Below are 18,912 nucleotides of genomic sequence, written 5' to 3' on the forward strand. Positions count from 1 at the left end.
GCCACTCTGGCCACGACGTGTCGCTAGAAGAACACCGTTTCTGTTAGACGCTTCATCGTGGCACTCACAACTGTGGTTTCGTTAAAAGAATGTTACTTTTCATGTTTTGAAATTGTTATGTTGGCTTGGCAAATCACATACTAATCTACTTTTTTAAAATCTCCTTCTGTACTGACTCGAGTTGCTATATCGGGTCTGTTCTTTAAACTGATCCGACGGTTTTCCCATAGACTCACATTGACTGAATGTTCAAGCCAAGACGAAGCCCACTCAGTTGACGCCCTTAACGATATCGGCATCATAAATCCTACAAAGTTTTTTACATTTGAAATTTTTAATGTTAATTTATAACACTATTCTTACTATAATATTACCTTTGCCTCAAATTACAAAAAAATTAAATAAATAAATTTGCCATCGCTGCTGTGAGGGTGTTTCTAACCGATATGTAGGGCATGGTAGGCTATATGTTATGGTTTCTAATTCAGCGGTTGTGGGAGTGACGGTAAAGTTGAAATCTTCCTCTCTCTTCTAAATGTCTCTCTCTATTTATTATTTTTATGTTAATTTATAGCACTATTCTTAGTATAATATTACCTTTGCATTAAATTACAAATAAATAAATAAATTTGCTATCGCTGCTGTGAGGGTGAGCGGCTGTGGGAGTGACGGTAAAGTTGAAATCTTTTTCTCTCTTCTGACTGTTTCTCTCTATTTTTTAAATATATTTAATGCATTCTCTCGTGAACCCAACTATGACGACATTCCGCTTCTGTTCTGATTCTTCTGAACATAGTTTTGTGTGAACAAGCCCCAACACTGGCTCTGCTGCTGAACCCATTTAGCATTCAACTATCAAAAAAGATTATAGTCATTAGACACCAAAAATGTCCTCAACAACATGGTGTAAGAGGAATGTTGTACATTTTAGTGATTTTAGAACTTTATGAGTAGCCTAAACTTTGTAGGCTAATTCACAAATTCCCATAAATCATAGGGACTATAAAAACTGATGTCAGTATAGTGCATCTAATAATAAGCCTCTCAAACAAAGATGTTTATAGTTGTAATAATGAGTTATGAGAATTTAATTATAATATGCCATCATCTTTAAACATTCCATTTGTGAAGAGGCTTTTGTTATAAGAAGGGGTTTCATGGTTTCATTAATATTTATATCTACCCAATTAACATGGTGTGATTCTAGGCTTGGTTTCCAGCCCTCCCCCCATGGGAGTGCATTCATTTCAATGAAATCCTCAGGAGTCACTGCCTCCTGTTGGCTCATTTGCTCACGATAAAAAAAAAAAACATTTTGTTTATATATTGGAGATCTCTCTGTAATTTTAAACCAGGCTTGGCCATGCTGAGTTCGGCTAATCTGTCTGGTGGGATGTCAACGAGTAATTCATTGAAAATGTTATATGTTGAGTAACACAAAGGGATAAGAAGAGAAAGTTACGAGAATAATTTAAGAAGGGATTTAGTAGATAAATAAATGAGAGATGTGTTTCAGACGGGAGGTAAACAAAGATGAGATCTCTCTCAAGATGAGATCATTCTTGCTCAAGATTTTGATTGCCATCTTAGCAGAAATGTCTCTAGCAGGCTTTTACATTGTTTTGTTTTTTTTACTTCAGGAGAAATAAATGAAAACAAAGCAGTTGCTATTGTGGTTGATTTAATGTCAGAATTAATACAATGTGTTCAGCTTGTTTTGAGACCCTTGTGTATATGAATACCTACCACAGAAAAAAATGTTTTTGTTATAATTAACATAATTTGATATATAATTAATCAATCAATCAATCTATCAATATGCTATACAGTGCCTAGCATAATTGAACGCACCCATGCTAAAAAGAGGAATAAAAAAAAACATCTTTTGGAAATTGATCTTAATTTAAAAATGAGGAAAATCCAACCTTTAAGGACACCAATTTTCTTTGTGAATGAATAATGTATTGTAAATAAATAAATGTTCTTCCTTAAAATACAGGGTGCATAAGTCAGGACACCCCTATGTTAAATTCCCATAGAGGCCGGCAGATTTTTATTTTTAAAGGCCAGCTATTTCATGGATCCAGGATACTATGCATAATCATAAAGTTCCCTGGGCCTTTGGAATTAAAATCGCCCCACATCATCACATTCCCTTCACCATACCAAGAGATTGGCATGGTGTTATTTCAGTTAGCCTAATAGCTGGTTTGATTTGCATTGAGAGATGATCTTATGGAAAGTACCCCATGCCAATCTCTCCAACTTGCAGACAGCTTTTTCCTGGAAGAAGAGAAAGTGTTGTTCCACTCAATGTCGATGGCTTTAAACAGTTAAATGTTCGTTTGAGTTTAACGAGAGACCAAATATTCACTATAGGGTTCAATTCTGGACTCTGAGGCCAATGAGCCTGATGGACGTGTTCTCAAGCCACTTGGTTGTCTTTGCAATTTGGAAAACTTTGTGTTTTGACATTTTGTGTTTGACCCTTTTTTTTCCAAGAGAGAGAGAGAGAGAGAGAGAGTGTGTGTGTGTGTGTGTGTGTGTGTGTGTGTGTGTGTGTGTGTGTGTGTGTGTGTGTGTGTGTGTGTGTGTGTGTGTGTGTGTGTGTGTGTAACTTTGAAGGCAATTACCTATTCAAATTAAGTTTTATTTAAAATAAATAAAATAAAACTAATTTTAATCGCTTATTGGTGATGTTAATTATTGTTAAATAGAAAATAGAAAAATAACTGAAAATAAATAATTTAATTGAAAAGACATAGGACCTAATGTAATAAAATAGATCTGTATACTTTCTATGACAACATCCACAATACACTTAAAACAAAAAACAGCAACAACACTCTTATGGGGACATTATCTCTTAAATGTACATCTTATTCACACTACAAGAACTGTGCATGCAAACATGCAGGAGCATTTTCATGCCAGCAACTATGACTAACAATACACATGTACTTCTGACAGATAAAAAGATCTTGGACTAAATATCCTCTTTAGAAAGACCAATCACATAAAAATGCATCTTATACAATTGTCTTAATGCAACAGTGCAGTTACACAATCCATGTAAATGTTAACATAGAACTATACAATTACACTATAAATCACTATCATAAAACATATAGAGTGACGCACTATACTTCAGCTGCACAAGTAAGCTTGCTTTTATGACTCTCAATGAGAGACGTTTGTGTTTCTCCACATGTCCACAGACATGCAAGCACATGACACAAATGGGTAGGACGTAAAAACAGGATTGTAGCAGAATGTCAGTCTGTCCGAATCACATGACTTTTTTCTTGGAATAAGGAAGGAGATACAAATAAAACCTGGTCACAATAGACCTAAAAGGTCACCATTCAGCTTTACAGATTATTAAGAGTCTGACAAATCTTGAGCAGCATAATGAGGGTAGGAGAAACAGAAAAACACAACAGACTCAGATTCTTGCCTGTGGTGCTGGTGTTGTGCACAAAAATGGGGCAATGGATGGGGACCACGAATCAAACGCTTCTTCTTCAGCAAAATCACTCTGATCGCATTCTTGTAATAAAGTCAGCGTCCTTTGCTGTTCAGAGTCAGAAGTTTAATGAAACGCAATCAAACCTCAAAGAGTCCATTTTACCCGGATGTCCTGATCGATGTGTTTGATATGATGGCTATTACCACCATCACATGCCAAACCATCCCGGTAAGCCTTGAGCTGCACGGTTTCCCTCATGCTCCTGCTGAGCAGTGAGATGCGCAGTTCCTACAGGAATGACGATGGATCTGCACCCTGCAGATGGTGGAGGTGGTGCGGTGCACAGCACAGATTCATTGGTTTCTGTGTCCCGTTATAAACGAAGCATCACTCGGCACTCAGACGGTGGAGAAGTCATCTTGGGAGGCGGAGGCGCGACGTGTGGTTGGGCTGCATTTCGTCATCATAGTGATTTGGGAGCTGAAGTTGAGGCCGTTGCTTGCCATTGAGGGCTGCTGGTACTTGGTATCAGCTCCCAGAAATCTCTGCATGTGCCACCGCCTCCACTTTCGTTTAATCTCAGACTGAACCTGGTCAGTGTGTGAATGAGGTCAGGGAAAAGAACATTTTTGTTCAAAAAATTATGTTTAGGGAAGATTTTATGATCACGAAGAAACAAATTCAGTCATGTATTTCCAAACATTTGACTGGTAGTGTAACTGGCATGTGCAATTCTCTCTGATTTAATAAAACATAAATAAGAATGAAATTCTGGTCATATTACCTCTCCATTTAGAAAACAGTACAGGACAGCGACACAAAATCCCTGAAGAAAAAAAAGTCAGTCATAGTTACATATTTTACAGGTTTATGTAAAACATAACTCAATCCTTATAAGTTAGCAACAAAATTTTTTAGAAAAACTAGTAGACTTTATGTATATATATATATATATACATAGACATTCATGCAGTTTTAATCCGAATCAGTTTTAATTAAATCAAATGAAAGAATTTACCATCTTAGACCACAAAATCAATGTTATATTTAAATTTCAACTCATCTGACTTCAGAAAAAGATGGATGGTAAATGTTTAAAGTATTTATTAAATATTTAAAGTATTTTAGGCCATTTTTGTATATCCTCATTCGACCTTTTCATGTAGCTGCATAACAAACATATCACTGGGCATGTCTGGGGTTGAGGCAAGCTGGCAGATCCCACGGTGAGTATATATTGCTGTGGCAAATCTTAGTATTCTATTGGCATTTAAGAAATCCAAACTAGATAAGCAATTGCTTATAGAAGAGTGCAGCTGTGGGAAAAAAACATGTTTCAGTCCCCTGCCGCCTACCTGAAAAGACCCCAGGATCAAGTCAAACACCAGACGCACATAAGACTCAATGTGATGAGGCATAAAGGCAAAGATTATGTAGTTTATTCCAAACAAGGGAATCAAAAGTAGAGTTGATTTTGCAAGTCTCCTGTAAATTGAAAGAAATTACATACGTTGGAATACGTTTTGTGTTTATATTGTGCATGTAAGGCCGCAGTGTCTATGGTCAAACACAAAAACTCACGAGTACTGGTGTGATTCATTTCTCCCAATATCCCGGGAACTGATTTTCTGACGAAGTATCCGTATGATACAAATGAAGAGAATAAAGTTCATCTAGAGAAAAACAGAATAAACAGATTAGGACCTATGTGAATATTGCATTCACCACTTGTCATATTAGTTTATATTATATTGCAATATTAGAATGTAATGCTGCTGTACGATCACTCACCAGTATCGTTATCAATGTAGGGATTTTTATAATCCACCACAGATCATCGTCAATAAAATCCCAGCATCTGTTAAAAGGAAATAATAGCTGTAGAATGAATCTACGGTGATGGAGCAAAACATTTGGGTTCTGCAAGTAAAATTCTCATTCATTTTCTGTATAGAGAAATTTTGTTTCTCTTTCCAATACTGTGTAAACCTTTTAAGACAAATCTACCTTGATCTACAAGGTTGTTACTATCTATATATTTTTCCCCATCTTTTTGAAAGATGTGAAAACACTGGTGGAGTTTTTCTTATGCTATTTGAGCAAATGGGAACACAAAAAATATATTTAATGTATTCTGTCATTCACCACTATAAAGGTTTACCCAACTATGACGACTTCCGCTTCCGAGAAACCCGGAAATGTGAAAAGAGTTAATCCTGAAGAGTTAAACATCACTTTTACCATTGAAACAAAGCTGATTGATATAGTTATTTTCTTAAACTCTTAGTTAAATAATTGTTTAAAATAAAAAATGAATGTGGAAAATTATTTCCAGCCCCAAGGCTGCTAAAAAAGTGGACGATCACTGTTTGAACGTGTGTTGCATTCCACAGTCTACATGTAGATTTAATGCAAAAACAAATAATTAAATTTTAAAAATGAGGCAATGAAGAAGAAAATATCCACATCAATTATTTTCAAATGCCACTACTATGAGCTCGGTTCTAAATATAGACTACTGACCTCCATAACGATATGTCATGTATCATCAAGGAACAGCCTTGAGTGAAATTTAAAGTGTCAGTTATACTGTAGCTATCGGCAAAAGGTGTGCAGAAAACAGAAATTCAACTGAGCTCATAAACTCGTAAAAATAGTTACATTCTTACTCCATTTGTTACTCTTAGGTAATGGTGGCTACAACAAATATTTTTCATATGGCTTTATAGTAGCAAAGTGCTGTTCTCTAATCAAGCTGTATTTACTTACCCAATATCATGCAAATAAGCTTTTGTGATGCTCCAGATTGTTATGAAGACACCCGGAACTCCTGTAGCACACATATCGACTATAAATATTTTCAATATTTGAATACATACAGTTTTGACATATGAAGGCATAAATGAAGGCATAGTTCCAGGGATTCCTTATTTAATTGGCCTACACAACCATTTCAACCATCCTGAGATACAGACCTGCGCCTGCTTATCGCATTATACAATCCTTAATTTAAAGAAATGTTATGTGAAACTTTTTCCAACACAATATAGTGACTTCAATGGAAAGGTTAATTGTTAAATCTCGAGTCTGTACATGGACAAGGTCCTATTGACTTCAGTGATCAATTTTTCATTCACATTTGACAGGCGTTTCTCTCCTGTCGTGAAGAGTTACGAGACTGAGGGGCCATATATCTTAATTTTACTGGCACTGAGATACATGCACATACACACCCCATCCAATGAGAATGTACCACCAGAAGTACTTCCTCTCAGAGAAGAAGGACACAGCCAGGAGAGTGTGCAGATACAGACCCTCCACCAACAACCAGAAGAAACTGGCTATGACGCCGTACTGGAAGAAAACCACCGCAGCCTTGCAGCCCACCTGTAAAATGCAGAGAGGATTTTGTTTAGAACTATCATGCACTTGTGTATATTATAACAGGAAGTGCGGTCTTGCATGTTTACCATGTACCTAAACAAAGGGAATGCCTTTGCGCTGGTGTGTTGCATGCGCTTGGCACTAGAAAACATTGTGCAATACTTCTAAAGAGGGGCTTTAAAAAGAGTGTAAACACATATAAAGAACTCTGCATGCTGGTCTGTTAATGTTTGAAACGTGTAGTGCACTGACTATTCAGATATACTACATGTAATTATCACCCAGAAGTGTTAATAATTATTGCAATAATCACACAGACATAAACAATCTATATAGCGAATCCATTTTAATTAACGTCAATATCCAACTAAGCCCGATTCCTCAACGGGCCGCTTAAATGTCAAACATGTTGGTGTGACCTTGCAAGGGTGTTTACGGAGGGGATACCGTGCCATCATGAGTGTTTGAACACCCTGTTGTGACAGATGTGAGATATTCTGTTGGACAACAGCTGCGTCCAGACTACTCAAAACACTCAGACCCAGAAGAAGTGTTTAAACAAGAAAACAGACAGAGAACACACTATTAAACCTTTACACACACAGGCCGTCGAAAATGTAAGCTTTTCTAATAACCCTTTATTATCTAATAACTCTTTTTAAACGAAATGTTTTTACTTCACAATTTTCTTTTTTTTAAATCCGAGCACAACACATACGCTATTAATGACTACAAAAATGGCACTAAACAAGCCAAACATTACCATGATGCTGGGTAAATACACCATCGACCATATCCGGATGAGTGAGGTCATTTACAAACTCTTCAAAGATCTTAAAGGACTGCTCAAACACAGCTACGCCTCGCCACAAAATGAGATTAATGAGCACTTCACCAACCAACATTTAAAGAGCAAACCTTGTGACAAAACATTAGAGCAATTTACTCCTGACAGTGAAACAATTGTGGAGTCTGTGCTGTTTGTTTCTTACGTTAAGAGGGAGGAAAAATCTACTGCATTCACCAGGTGCAGTTACATTCAGCTAAGAAGGGAGAAATAAAGTAGAACGCAACCAAATACACCTACATAACCTAATTAATGTACTTTATGTGGTAATATTCAAGTGAAAAATATGATTTAAAATCATTGAATCAAACTGGCTTACATTAGGTTACACAAACATTAGTCATTTTTTGCTAGTTCAGTTAAAACAGACCTCCTCATGGTAACAGTTGCCTGTTAATACGTTTTACATTGCACCAGGAAATAGAGTTGAAACTGGAATATCACATTGTATTCCATATCTCTGTGCAGTACTTCATTCTGATTAGTCAATGGCAGAATTCAGAGATTAGATTTTCATCAGTCAGGCCTTGGGCCGGAAGTAAAATTCCCATTGATTTTTTCCATAGGGGTCGCTTATTCAAAACAATAACAAAAGCATAGCTTGATGAAGCTGCGAATGAGCGTGGAATCATGGGAGTTGTCGTCTTTACCTCCACAGCCGATGAAAAGCCGTCCGACGGGTTAATGTATTAAGAGCTCAGCTAATGTATTAAAGTTTTATTAGCGTTACTGTTGTATGAAGCAGGACGGGCCGAGCGACTGGGACTTTTTACGTTTCTGTTTTATTATGCTTTTATTCCGCAGTCGGTTGCTGACACTCCTTTCATTTTGTTGTTTATGCATATTTTACAATCAAAGTTATGTTTAATGTCCGCCACCTTCTGCCCTGAACTTGAACTTCTTAAATTCACATTATTTTATTTCATTCTAAAACAACAGCCATAAATGCTGAATTACTACTCATACAGGTCACTTTATCTGACGAATTACAATTGTGGGGTGATGCAACACTGTTTTACTTGGTCAAAACAGTCATACTAAAAATACATTTGAGTGTGTTATAAGTTGTGTTATAATGTTACTCTGTGGGTTCGCTCGTGGCTGCTATGAGACACTTGTTGCACACTGCAGTAATCTAGATCGATATTACAATATCATATTAATAAAAGCTGGATGACTGTGCTGGTAAATGGCATGCAGTTCATTTTAAAACAATGTATGGTGGAGAAAATGCTGTTTAAAAATAAAATAAAGCTCTTACTAATTTTGCTATGTTAGCCACTTGACATAATAGTGATTTACTTTTTGGGCACAAACAACAAGAGATTCAAACAAAAATACTAACCGAGTTGAGTTGTATAACAATTAGTTGTCTGTCGATAAAGGTATCCAAACAGTTGCTCACCGGTCTAATAAAACTCATAATATATTAAAGCGTCTTTGGTGTTTCCATGGTTTCAACGGAAAACCAGAAATCAAGGGTACCGCGGAAATGGCGTCATTATGACACGGGACATTACACTGGTTAAAAAGCGTATTTCTCTGGATGTAAACATTGTTTACATGATACCTTACTTAAAAACCACTTACAGTTCCATAGTGGCAGTCATCAGGTTCCTCCACCTCATACAGGACAACGTCCTTCATTATTACAGCCACAGCCTTCAGTATAAAGGACATGAACAGGTGAATATGGATGTAGTTCCTTGTGCAGTGCAGTTTTCTGGAAAGCAAAGACAGAAAGAGACTCAGTGGTTTGTTTCAACATAATAAATGATACGCAAGAACAAAATTAACCAAGTGCTGAAGTTTACATAATAGTCTCTGCATACACACGGTGTTCCAAATTATTATGCAAGTGACATATCAGTAGGATTTCGGTACAATATACATTCATATTTAAGTTTTTCAAAGAAAGTGTTTGTTTGTTTTATTTCGTGTATCTTTTTAGGTAACTGGTATCAATCTCAGACAGGTTTTTGAGTATTTTAACAGGTCTTCTTAGGTAAATGGAAAACCTAAAGAGGTTTTTTCACATTATTAAGCAATTCACAGTTCTCATGCTATATGGGGAGGAAGATCTTTTTGAAGATGAAAAGCATGAAATGGTGCAATGTCATTAAAAAGGCATGCAAAACAACTTAATATTTAGCAAAAACTCGAAAAGATTTGTGAGTGATTTAGAGCATAGAAGAACCCAGTCAGATAAAGGCTTTAGAAGGGAAGTTTCTGTCAAACTAAATAATTGTATTAAAAGGGCAGCTATTAAAAAAGCCACTGTTGAGCAGCAAACAATTATTTGAACCCATAACCCAAGCTCACAAAGAGAAACCTTTACAATGGGTGTAGAAATACATGAAGACTCATTTTTAAATAGTTGTGTTTACTGACGATTGCTGTGCTGCAATGGATGGTCCAGATGGATGGATATCAGGATGGTTGGTGAACGGACACCCCGCTCAACAAGACTGTGACGTCAGCAAGGAGCTAGCGGGTGATGATTTGGGCTGGAATATTGGGAAGTGAGATGGTTTGAAGTGTTAACCGTTTAGCGGGGTCCCAGGGCGTGCTCCCTCATGAAATTTATTTTGCTTGCTTGTTTATTTATTTTTGCAAAATGGTCTTTTGTGGTATCATCCACATACAGCGTTTGTTAATAACATAACTGCATACATTTTATATCATTTAAGCACCTAAAACCATCAGTTTGAGAATTTTATTTAACTATAGTATTTGTTGCAATAAGGATACTCACAGGTAAGACCATTGATGGCTCCTCATTACCATGCTTTGAGCAATGTTAACTTTTCACTTTTTTTTATCTATAGCATTTGTTATGAAAAATAGCATAGAAACTATAGGTTGCTACAACATGCCACAGTTGTGATGAAAAATCTGTTCCCTTGACAGATAATCTTTTATTACTTAGTTATAACAAGTCAACAATTTCCACAATAAATACAATAGAAGTGATACATTCTAGTAAAGGTGGTCATGAGTATTTTAAAACGCTTTCTGATTTATGTTGGTGCGAGATGTTTTCTCCTCTTTTCATCAGTCTTTTTAGTTTATGTGGCTGTTTAAGATCACGTTTGACTTTCTCCATAGCGTTTTAAAGTGGCAAATTTTCAATAGAATTCAAATGGGGTGCACATTTTATCATCAGCGTCGCGAAAGGAACGGCTCACGCAACTCTTAACACACGTTTGGAACGTGCGCAGAGTATACAATGATTGGCGTGCCACATATGCACCAGACTTCAGTCATGTTGCGCAGATAATTGGTCCGTTCAGTTCGTACGGGAACTTAGTGCACTTAGTGTACTTGCTCTTTTTGGTTATTGGGGACGTTACCACCCCCATCCCAATGTCTGTGAGACACAATTTTATACGTTAAGACAAAAGGGCTACATACAATAGGAAACTGTTAGGCCCTCGGCTTCCCACAGGAGATCGATCTAGCCTGCAAGAGTTGATTGCATCTGAGGCACAGTCACAGTGTAAATGCATCTTACTAAAGATGACAGAAAACAGGCAACACATAATCTTTCAACTGTTTGCTGACAGCAGTTGCTTTTTTATAGCTGTCCTTTTGATACAATTCATTTGCAACAGACACTTCCCTTTATAAGCCATTATCTGATCGGGTTCTTCTGTGCTTTAAATCACTCGCAAATCTTTTGACAGTTTGATAATCTCTGTTCAGTTCGCAAAATATGAGTTGTTTTCATACCTTTTGAAAGACATTGCACCGTTTCATGCTTTTCATCTCCATAGAAAGATCTTTATTCCACCCTATATAGCATGAGAACTGTGACTTGCTTAATAATGTGGAAAAACCTCTTTAAGTCGGTTTTCCATTTACCTAAGAAGACCTGACAAACTAACTAACAAACCTGTCTGAGAATGATATTGATACCAGTTATCTAAAAAGATTCAAGAAATAAAACAAACAAACACTTTCTTTGAAAAACTAAAATATGAATGTTTAAATGTTTATTGTACTAAAATCCTACTGATATGTCAATGGCATAATAATTTGGAACACAAATATATATATATATATATATATATATATATATATATATATATATATATATATATTTTTTTTTATAAAATCAAATTCTCAATTCATGAAATTTCCGTACATATTACTATCTCAAAAGAGTGTTCTTCATTCATATATGTTGTTCATGTTGAGGAGAGCCGCTCATTCTGTTCAAACACACTGCTTGTGTTCAAAGCTGAGTAGGAAACTAGTAGGCTATACTATGTATGAGAGCTTAAACCAAGACTCTCAAGAACTGTGTTCCTGTTTAATTAAGTGTGATGCAAGTCAAAAGAGGAAACTGTGCAATACACTTGAGATCTGGGTTCACCTCTGAGGTCACTGAGCGGGATATTCACAGTGTTTTACACTCACTAATTTACTACTGAGAAGCTTGTGCACTGCAAAGCTGCATCTCAGAGGTTACAAACCACCAAGCGATTTTGTTTGTGAGGTTGTGCAATAATGGAAACTGTGTATAACCCAATCAAATGCCTGAATTGGTGCACTTTCGCAATGTATTGTTAAATGTGTGATATAAAACGGGGCATTTTGACACTTCTGGCTTGACACTAGTGTGATTTAGCAGAACACTGATTTGCTGCTAGATCACAGCTGAATCAATCACATAAAATGTGGACATCCACTGAGGACAACGAAACTATCAAATTTGAGTTACCTTGTGACTCCTGTCCTATAAAACACATCAATGTTATATTTTGAGTTGTATTTGAGGACTTACCTGAAGAAGCACAGGATGATGATGGCGATAATGAGGGATATAAGAGACATAGAGTGACCAATGGTGTATCCAGTTCTCACAGAGCCCAAGAATTCACCCTATAAGGGAAAAAAGGTGAATGACAGCCAACTAAACTCAATTATTTGAAAATGATTAATATGCAGAACTGGAATAAGAACTATATCAACAGTCTTGATTGTTTTGGATAGCTGGTTTAATTAGCTGCCATTAAAAAGAAGATTTTCCATTAAAACTGAATTACTCCGCTTATTATGATAAATGGACTGCATTTATATAGCGCTTTAACAGACCCAATGGTCACCAAAGCGCTTTACATATTGCCTCACATTCACCCATTCACGCACTTATTCATACACCGACGGCGGTGTCAGCCATGCAAGGCGCCATCCAGCTCGTCGGGAGCAGCCAGGGGTTAGGTGTCTTGCTCATGTACACCTCGACACTTGGTCAGGTGGAACCGGGGATCAAACCACCAACCTTTCGGTTTGTAGACAACCTACATGAACCACTGAGCCACTGCCGCCCTAAAGTATTAGTGTTTGCGTGTTCAAGACAGACAGTCTGTAAATCAGTGGTTTGTATTTCTCACCAACTCTTTCTGCAGGTTATATCAGTATTCCAGTAGGTGATGAAAAGAGACTATGTTTATTGATTCATTTAAATGGATTTAGGCCGATTCATTTAAGCCGATTTGTTTAAAACATGGATTCAATCCGAAACAAAACAAGTGACTGGGTGCATCTAAATAATATGCCTACTTCCCTACTATATAGTAGGCAAAAATACCAATGGACACTTTACTATGCTATGAGGCCAAAGAGAGGAGTTATGAAAGGCAGTAAAGCGATGCAACTGATGCTGATAGGTCACATGATAATGACTACATGGCGAATGTTGACGTCCAGATACTACACATATTAAAACTATATAGAACGTATTTTCTAAACAAAGTATTTAATTATTTAAAAGAACTACCTATTTAGAGAGTAGATTTCGGATGCAGCCACTGTCTGAGTCATTAACAGCGTTTCCACCCCAGGAACGTTCCCCGGGGTGGTGCTCGGTGTGTTGCGACCTCAAATACAAGGGTCTAAATTAAGTTTCTTCAGAAAGTCCCTGCTCGGAAGGTAGTACTTTTTCAAAGTTCAAGAACTTTCGGAGGTGGGACTTGGTTGAGTTCAGCGCAGCATTTTATTTCGACCACCATTTTTAAAAGTCAGTTGTGGTGCGTGCAGTACGAGTTGTTTGCTATTCAAATCAACGATGGACTTTAAAAAATACAACCGATGGACCGAAGACGAAGTTCAGGCTTTATTAAGCTTATATACGGAGGATGAAATCCAACGTGAACTGGAAAGTCGACCGCAGTCCTATGTCACTGGACTAATTTGCCTAATCTTCACGGTACTTTAGACCACGATGGAAACGCAGACAGCAACAGGTCTTTTGGTGGTAAATTCCTGGGACAAATTGTTCCGGGTAATTTCGGTGGAAACGCGGATATTCATTGAGTGAGTCATTGAATCATTTACCCAACCGATTCAAACACAGATTAAATCAGCAATGAAGCCCGACTACTGTCGGTCTCAGTCTCAGACCGCCCACGGACCGCTGGCTGAACGTTTGATGTATGGCACACTTAACTGAAATCACTTCAGGATTTTCGAAGTTGTCATCTGATAGGTTGAATTCTACAGGATGTACGGGAGACGTGTGTGTCGCGTTATTTAACGGTCCACATGGAAACTAAGATGCCGTAAGGCCGAACCCTCTCATATAAGAACGGCATTGTTTACAATAGTGATAATAAACGCTTATCAGGATCAACTAAACGCTGGATGTGAAGTATGTAAAGTTCGCGGCATTGACTCTTTAAAATACGTCCAGGAGTTTTACACTCCGGTCTATTACTGTATGGACATCGACGTTACATTTTCACACCCCTAAACATGACACAGAACAAAATGAACTGTGATTGGTTGCTTTACATGTCAGTCAGACGACCTTTGGGCAGTCCTAGGTCATTAAAAAGGTGCTTTTTTAATGAGTCCAGACCTGAGAAGTTGCTCAATTTAATTTTTTGGTCTGAATATCAGCAAGGCTTTTACAGCAAGGATATAAGTGAACAACAGCACGCTCTATGTGTAAATACTTTCAGGTACTGCAAGCTGAGGTTAAAGAGTCTTAACCTTTGGGCGCCTACCATACATTGTATTAATTGATTTATTTTAGATTTAATAGTGAACTCGACTGATATTGAAGCCATAGTCTTGTGGGCAGCGTTCTGACATATAGCGCAACAGCACTTCAGATGACCGAACTTGTGTTCCTTTCTCGATCCTGTGCCCTTCTTCTCGCCTCCTGTCTCTTTTTGATTGTCCTATCCAACAAAGGCAAAAATGCCTAACAATATAACTTAAAAAAAGAAAACTTGATTGATTGAGTATTTGGTACCTGTGAAAATCTATGTACTTACTAATTAAAACACACTGGATGCCAATCAAAACAATTTAAAAAAAAGCAATCATACGCACCATGTTTCCATCCTCTGTGATATTTAGGTCGTAGCCACAGTTGAATGCAACGATAACTGGGTTTATTTCTGTCCAGCCATTGGCAGTACAGCTCTTCGAAATGTTTCCTGCAAATGGCAAAAGGGCGGTGAATACGTTAAACTAGAAGATTCAATCACAGCTTCATTCCCCCATGTAATCACTGCTACTCAAACGCACTTAAAACGCATAGCCAAAAATGAGCTGACCGATTACTGCAAAACAAGCGAAGGAAATGAGCACTTCATGGATCTCAAGCGGCCAATGAATTAATCAACAGGAAATTACTTACATCTACATGGACTGGAAAACTTGGAACATCTTATTCTTATCTTTTTTTTCATGTTGCAACACCATCTTTGAATTTTATTTAAATTTAAATTTTAGCAACTGATCACTGTGCTAAATGTTAATTGGCTTGAGAATTCTCTCAGGCCTGGAGGACTTTAAACTGTATGGAGCTGATTTGTGAAGTAAAGAGTACACAAGCTCATCATCAGGTAATCAAGCTCTGCAAAGTGGAGGAGGAAAAATAACAGATGTAGTCCTGTCGGTCTTATCGCTGCCTGAAATACCAGCTGGAAAATCCTTTTACTCACTGGACACATTATGACATTCTCATAATGACCCTTTAGATCCTCCTCTCACTTTTCTGCACTATGTGTAATGTCTATGTCACGCTTATCAAATTCATGACCTTTCTGCCATAGACTAGAGGCCAGGTTTTTTGAGGGTTGATGTCACAACAGAAGATGAATAGAAAGGAATGGAATTTTAAAAAACAGCACCTCCTAAAATATTCCCAGTATTACGAGGAAAGGATTGTAAATTTGCCTCTGACTTAACCTAAGTATTAAAATTTCATGCAGATATCTCACGCAGCATTTGGAAATATTTAGTTTTCTATCAAATAAATAAATAAAAAACAATAAAATAAAATAAAATAAAAGTTGAATATACTGTTTGTCACTGGTTGCATTTTTATCTAACAAATTCCCCAGGGGAAAATTTGGCTCACAATTAGAGAGATTAGTCATGAATAAAACATCAACTTCTTCACCCCTGAAAATGTTACTCTCATTTGTAGGAACCTTGTCATCCTTGGGGAAAATTAGGGCTTCAAAGAAGGTAGGCATAAACCTTTAGAGAACACATCAGGCTCCACTTGTGAATAGAGAAACATAACTGTATACAAGGTTTCATGTAAATCCACTGCAATTTAATTATAACAGAATCTTTGTAACGAAATGTCATATAATCAGCTAGCTAAAAAAGCTTTTAATGAGTAGCCTTTTGAACAGAGGAACATTTTCTCCATCCAAAGCTTCCACAATTAATTGACAGATTTTGACCACCCCATTCTGCCTGTTCACCAAGCCTTTAAAAATGTTAACATGAACAGAGAAGCTGTTTTCTATTTCTGAAGTTAAACAGCAGCCCCACATCCAATTAAAATGGCTCTGTGGGAACCAAGAGGTGGGGGGGGGGGGGGAACTCACTGCAAAACACTGAACATTTTTTGGAACGTTTGATATGCGTTTGGCAAGTTGTAGCGGTGATCATCTCCCTCAGATGGGACAGCTTGAAAACCTCATTATCATTCTGCCAGCAGTATGTGTAGCTGATGATGTTTTACCTCTGAGAGCGAAAATCTACATTTAGACAAAGTGAGGATTGGGGACATTCACAGTGCCTGCAACAGAATTACATAAAACATGAGCTATTTTATAGTGATAACTAATAAACATATTATAGGCAAAAACGCATATCAGCATCCAGAGCTTGCAAAATCCTTTGATGACTCAACTTTTTATTCATGTCCATGACAAAAACACTGTCTTTCAGTATGTTTTTCCTAAATGACAATCGCCTCATCAAAATACATGCGCATTAAAAACACACAAGACATTGTCTGTGTAATCTTAAGCAATGGGGCTAGACCGAGGTAGATAAGCTACTGCTGCTAGAGTCTGGGTTTGTTTTCAGTGAGGGATTGTCAGAAGAATGCTTTCATCATCCCGAAAGACAAGACAATGAGGATTGTCAGTGCCATGTATGAAGATGTGGACCGAACACGGGAGATCAACCTGCTGTTATGTTATTTCAAAGCGTGCCTTTGAAGAGATCGTCTGCCTCGAAGCACGCTGCAGAAACACACGCTGGGCCTCAGATTTAAGCTTGCTTCAGTCAGAATTTACACAAGATTCACTGCCAGCCTGAAGAGAGAGGATGGGGGTTCTGGTTCTGGTAAAGTTTTGGTCCTTGTGCAAGTGTTGACAGTAGCATGACTTGTATAAACATGAATCCGACTGGGCTTTTGATAAAGCTCTTTGAGCAAAGTGTTATTACAGCAGCTTTCTGCAGTGAAGGTGGGTGTTTAGGTGTGTCCTTCTCTTTCAAATGCAAGCTACTTGACGTGTTATTATGACAGCAGCTCCAAACTATTGTGAGAAGTCGTAAGAATGTGGGTAATTAAAGAATATTCAATACAAGTTCAATACAAGCTAAGCTCAATCCAACAGTATTTGTGGCATGCCTCCAAAAATAATGGTCACACTGAGGTACAACTTACAACTTTCCGGAAAAGTTCGCTCCAGCTGGTAAACACCTTTGAGATTGGTCCGTGGTGATGATGTAATAGGTAGGCCCCGCCTTCTTTGACGTGTTAATCTTCTCCAGTTCATTGCATTCCAGTTCAAAACATGAACACACTGGAGAGCAGCTTTATAGTAGAAAATTAAGTTGTATTTCTAATTTGTATTTCAATACTGTAAAACTGCTCGCTTTAAAGCAATACATTGTATAAAGTAGTTTATAAACATGACGCGACTTGACTGGAGTACCGAATTGCAGAGCTTGTGTAAACATGTCCTCATCGCTATGATCAGAAGCTTTCTTAGCAGCTGTTTTCTAACTGCTGTCATTTTTGTTGTGTGTTGAATGGAAAGTGTGCATCACATACTTACATGTTCATCTAAACGGGATGTTCGCTAACAGTATACCTGCTTGGCACGTATTTCGGATTTTTTTTTTTACCCCTAAGCGAAGAACGAAAAGGAACTTCGTGAGTATATCAGGGTCTTTATAGTCTTGTTTTGTCAAGATGACAAAGTTGTAAAATTGGATATAAGAACATTTCAACACAAATAGTGTCAATGTCTTGCGTCTAAACTTTTGAAAAAGTGAGTATTTTAATTTTTACGACTTTTGATATTATTGTTAACTAAAACTATTTGAAATAACTTTTGGCAATTGAAATAAAGCAGAAATACAAGATGCAATATTAGATGAAAAACTTCAACTTAAAAGTTTCAATTGAAGAACTAAAATTTCTCAAATTAAAGCTGAACTAAAAATTATTTAAAGCTATACAGAAATATTAAAAACATAAACCTATAAAATGACATATAATAAAAAAATAAAAAAATAATTAAACAAAAAATTTGAATGATATTGAAAACTGAAAATCTAAAAATAAAAGCTAATTCAAAATACTAATAAATACTATAATGTATATAAATAAAACTAAGATGGATTGGCCCCAATCCCTATCTATTGTAAGTGATACAATAGTAGCCCTCTTTTTTCTTTTTTTTAAGAAAAGGAGTGACAAATGGAAATTAATTTAGTAGAAATCAACATTAGGTCACACATTCTTGATTGAGCTTAACTACTGAACCATGCACTTTGTGTTTACCTTTGCTTGCAAGCATGTAAAGTAACGAAAAACAGTTTGGTAAACTTTACTTCCTGATCATTTATATAAGGTGCGATCATGAGGTCATTGCCCTATTGACAGTGTGTTTGACTGAAGCATGAAAGTGAAGTCTGAGTTATGAGCAAAGAAACC

General features: G+C 37.0%; 1 protein-coding gene across 2 annotated transcripts in view; it reads right to left on the bottom strand.

The window, feature by feature from the left end:
* Positions 1-2,851: 2,851 nt before the first annotated feature.
* vipr1a (vasoactive intestinal peptide receptor 1a) overlaps positions 2,852-18,912 on the bottom strand; it is a 30,736-nt gene continuing 14,675 nt past the window's right edge. For both annotated transcript variants that reach the window (XM_077226934.1, XM_077226923.1), the window contains exons 4-13: positions 15,045-15,151; positions 12,490-12,587; positions 9,291-9,423; positions 6,703-6,856; positions 6,239-6,299; positions 5,261-5,327; positions 5,051-5,142; positions 4,825-4,954; positions 4,254-4,295; positions 2,852-4,059 (exon numbers count right to left, since the gene is read on the bottom strand). In XM_077226934.1, coding sequence (XP_077083049.1) covers positions 3,868-4,059; positions 4,254-4,295; positions 4,825-4,954; positions 5,051-5,142; positions 5,261-5,327; positions 6,239-6,299; positions 6,703-6,856; positions 9,291-9,423; positions 12,490-12,587; positions 15,045-15,151 — 1,076 coding nt within the window. In that variant the 3' untranslated portion in view covers positions 2,852-3,867. The remainder of the gene's footprint in view (positions 4,060-4,253; positions 4,296-4,824; positions 4,955-5,050; positions 5,143-5,260; positions 5,328-6,238; positions 6,300-6,702; positions 6,857-9,290; positions 9,424-12,489; positions 12,588-15,044; positions 15,152-18,912) is intronic.

The sequence above is a fragment of the Siphateles boraxobius genome, unplaced genomic scaffold (genome assembly GCF_051911475.1).
Source record: "Siphateles boraxobius isolate OS27281-9 unplaced genomic scaffold, OSU_SipBor_1 1, whole genome shotgun sequence".
NCBI classification, from domain to species: Eukaryota; Metazoa; Chordata; class Actinopteri; order Cypriniformes; family Leuciscidae; genus Siphateles; species Siphateles boraxobius.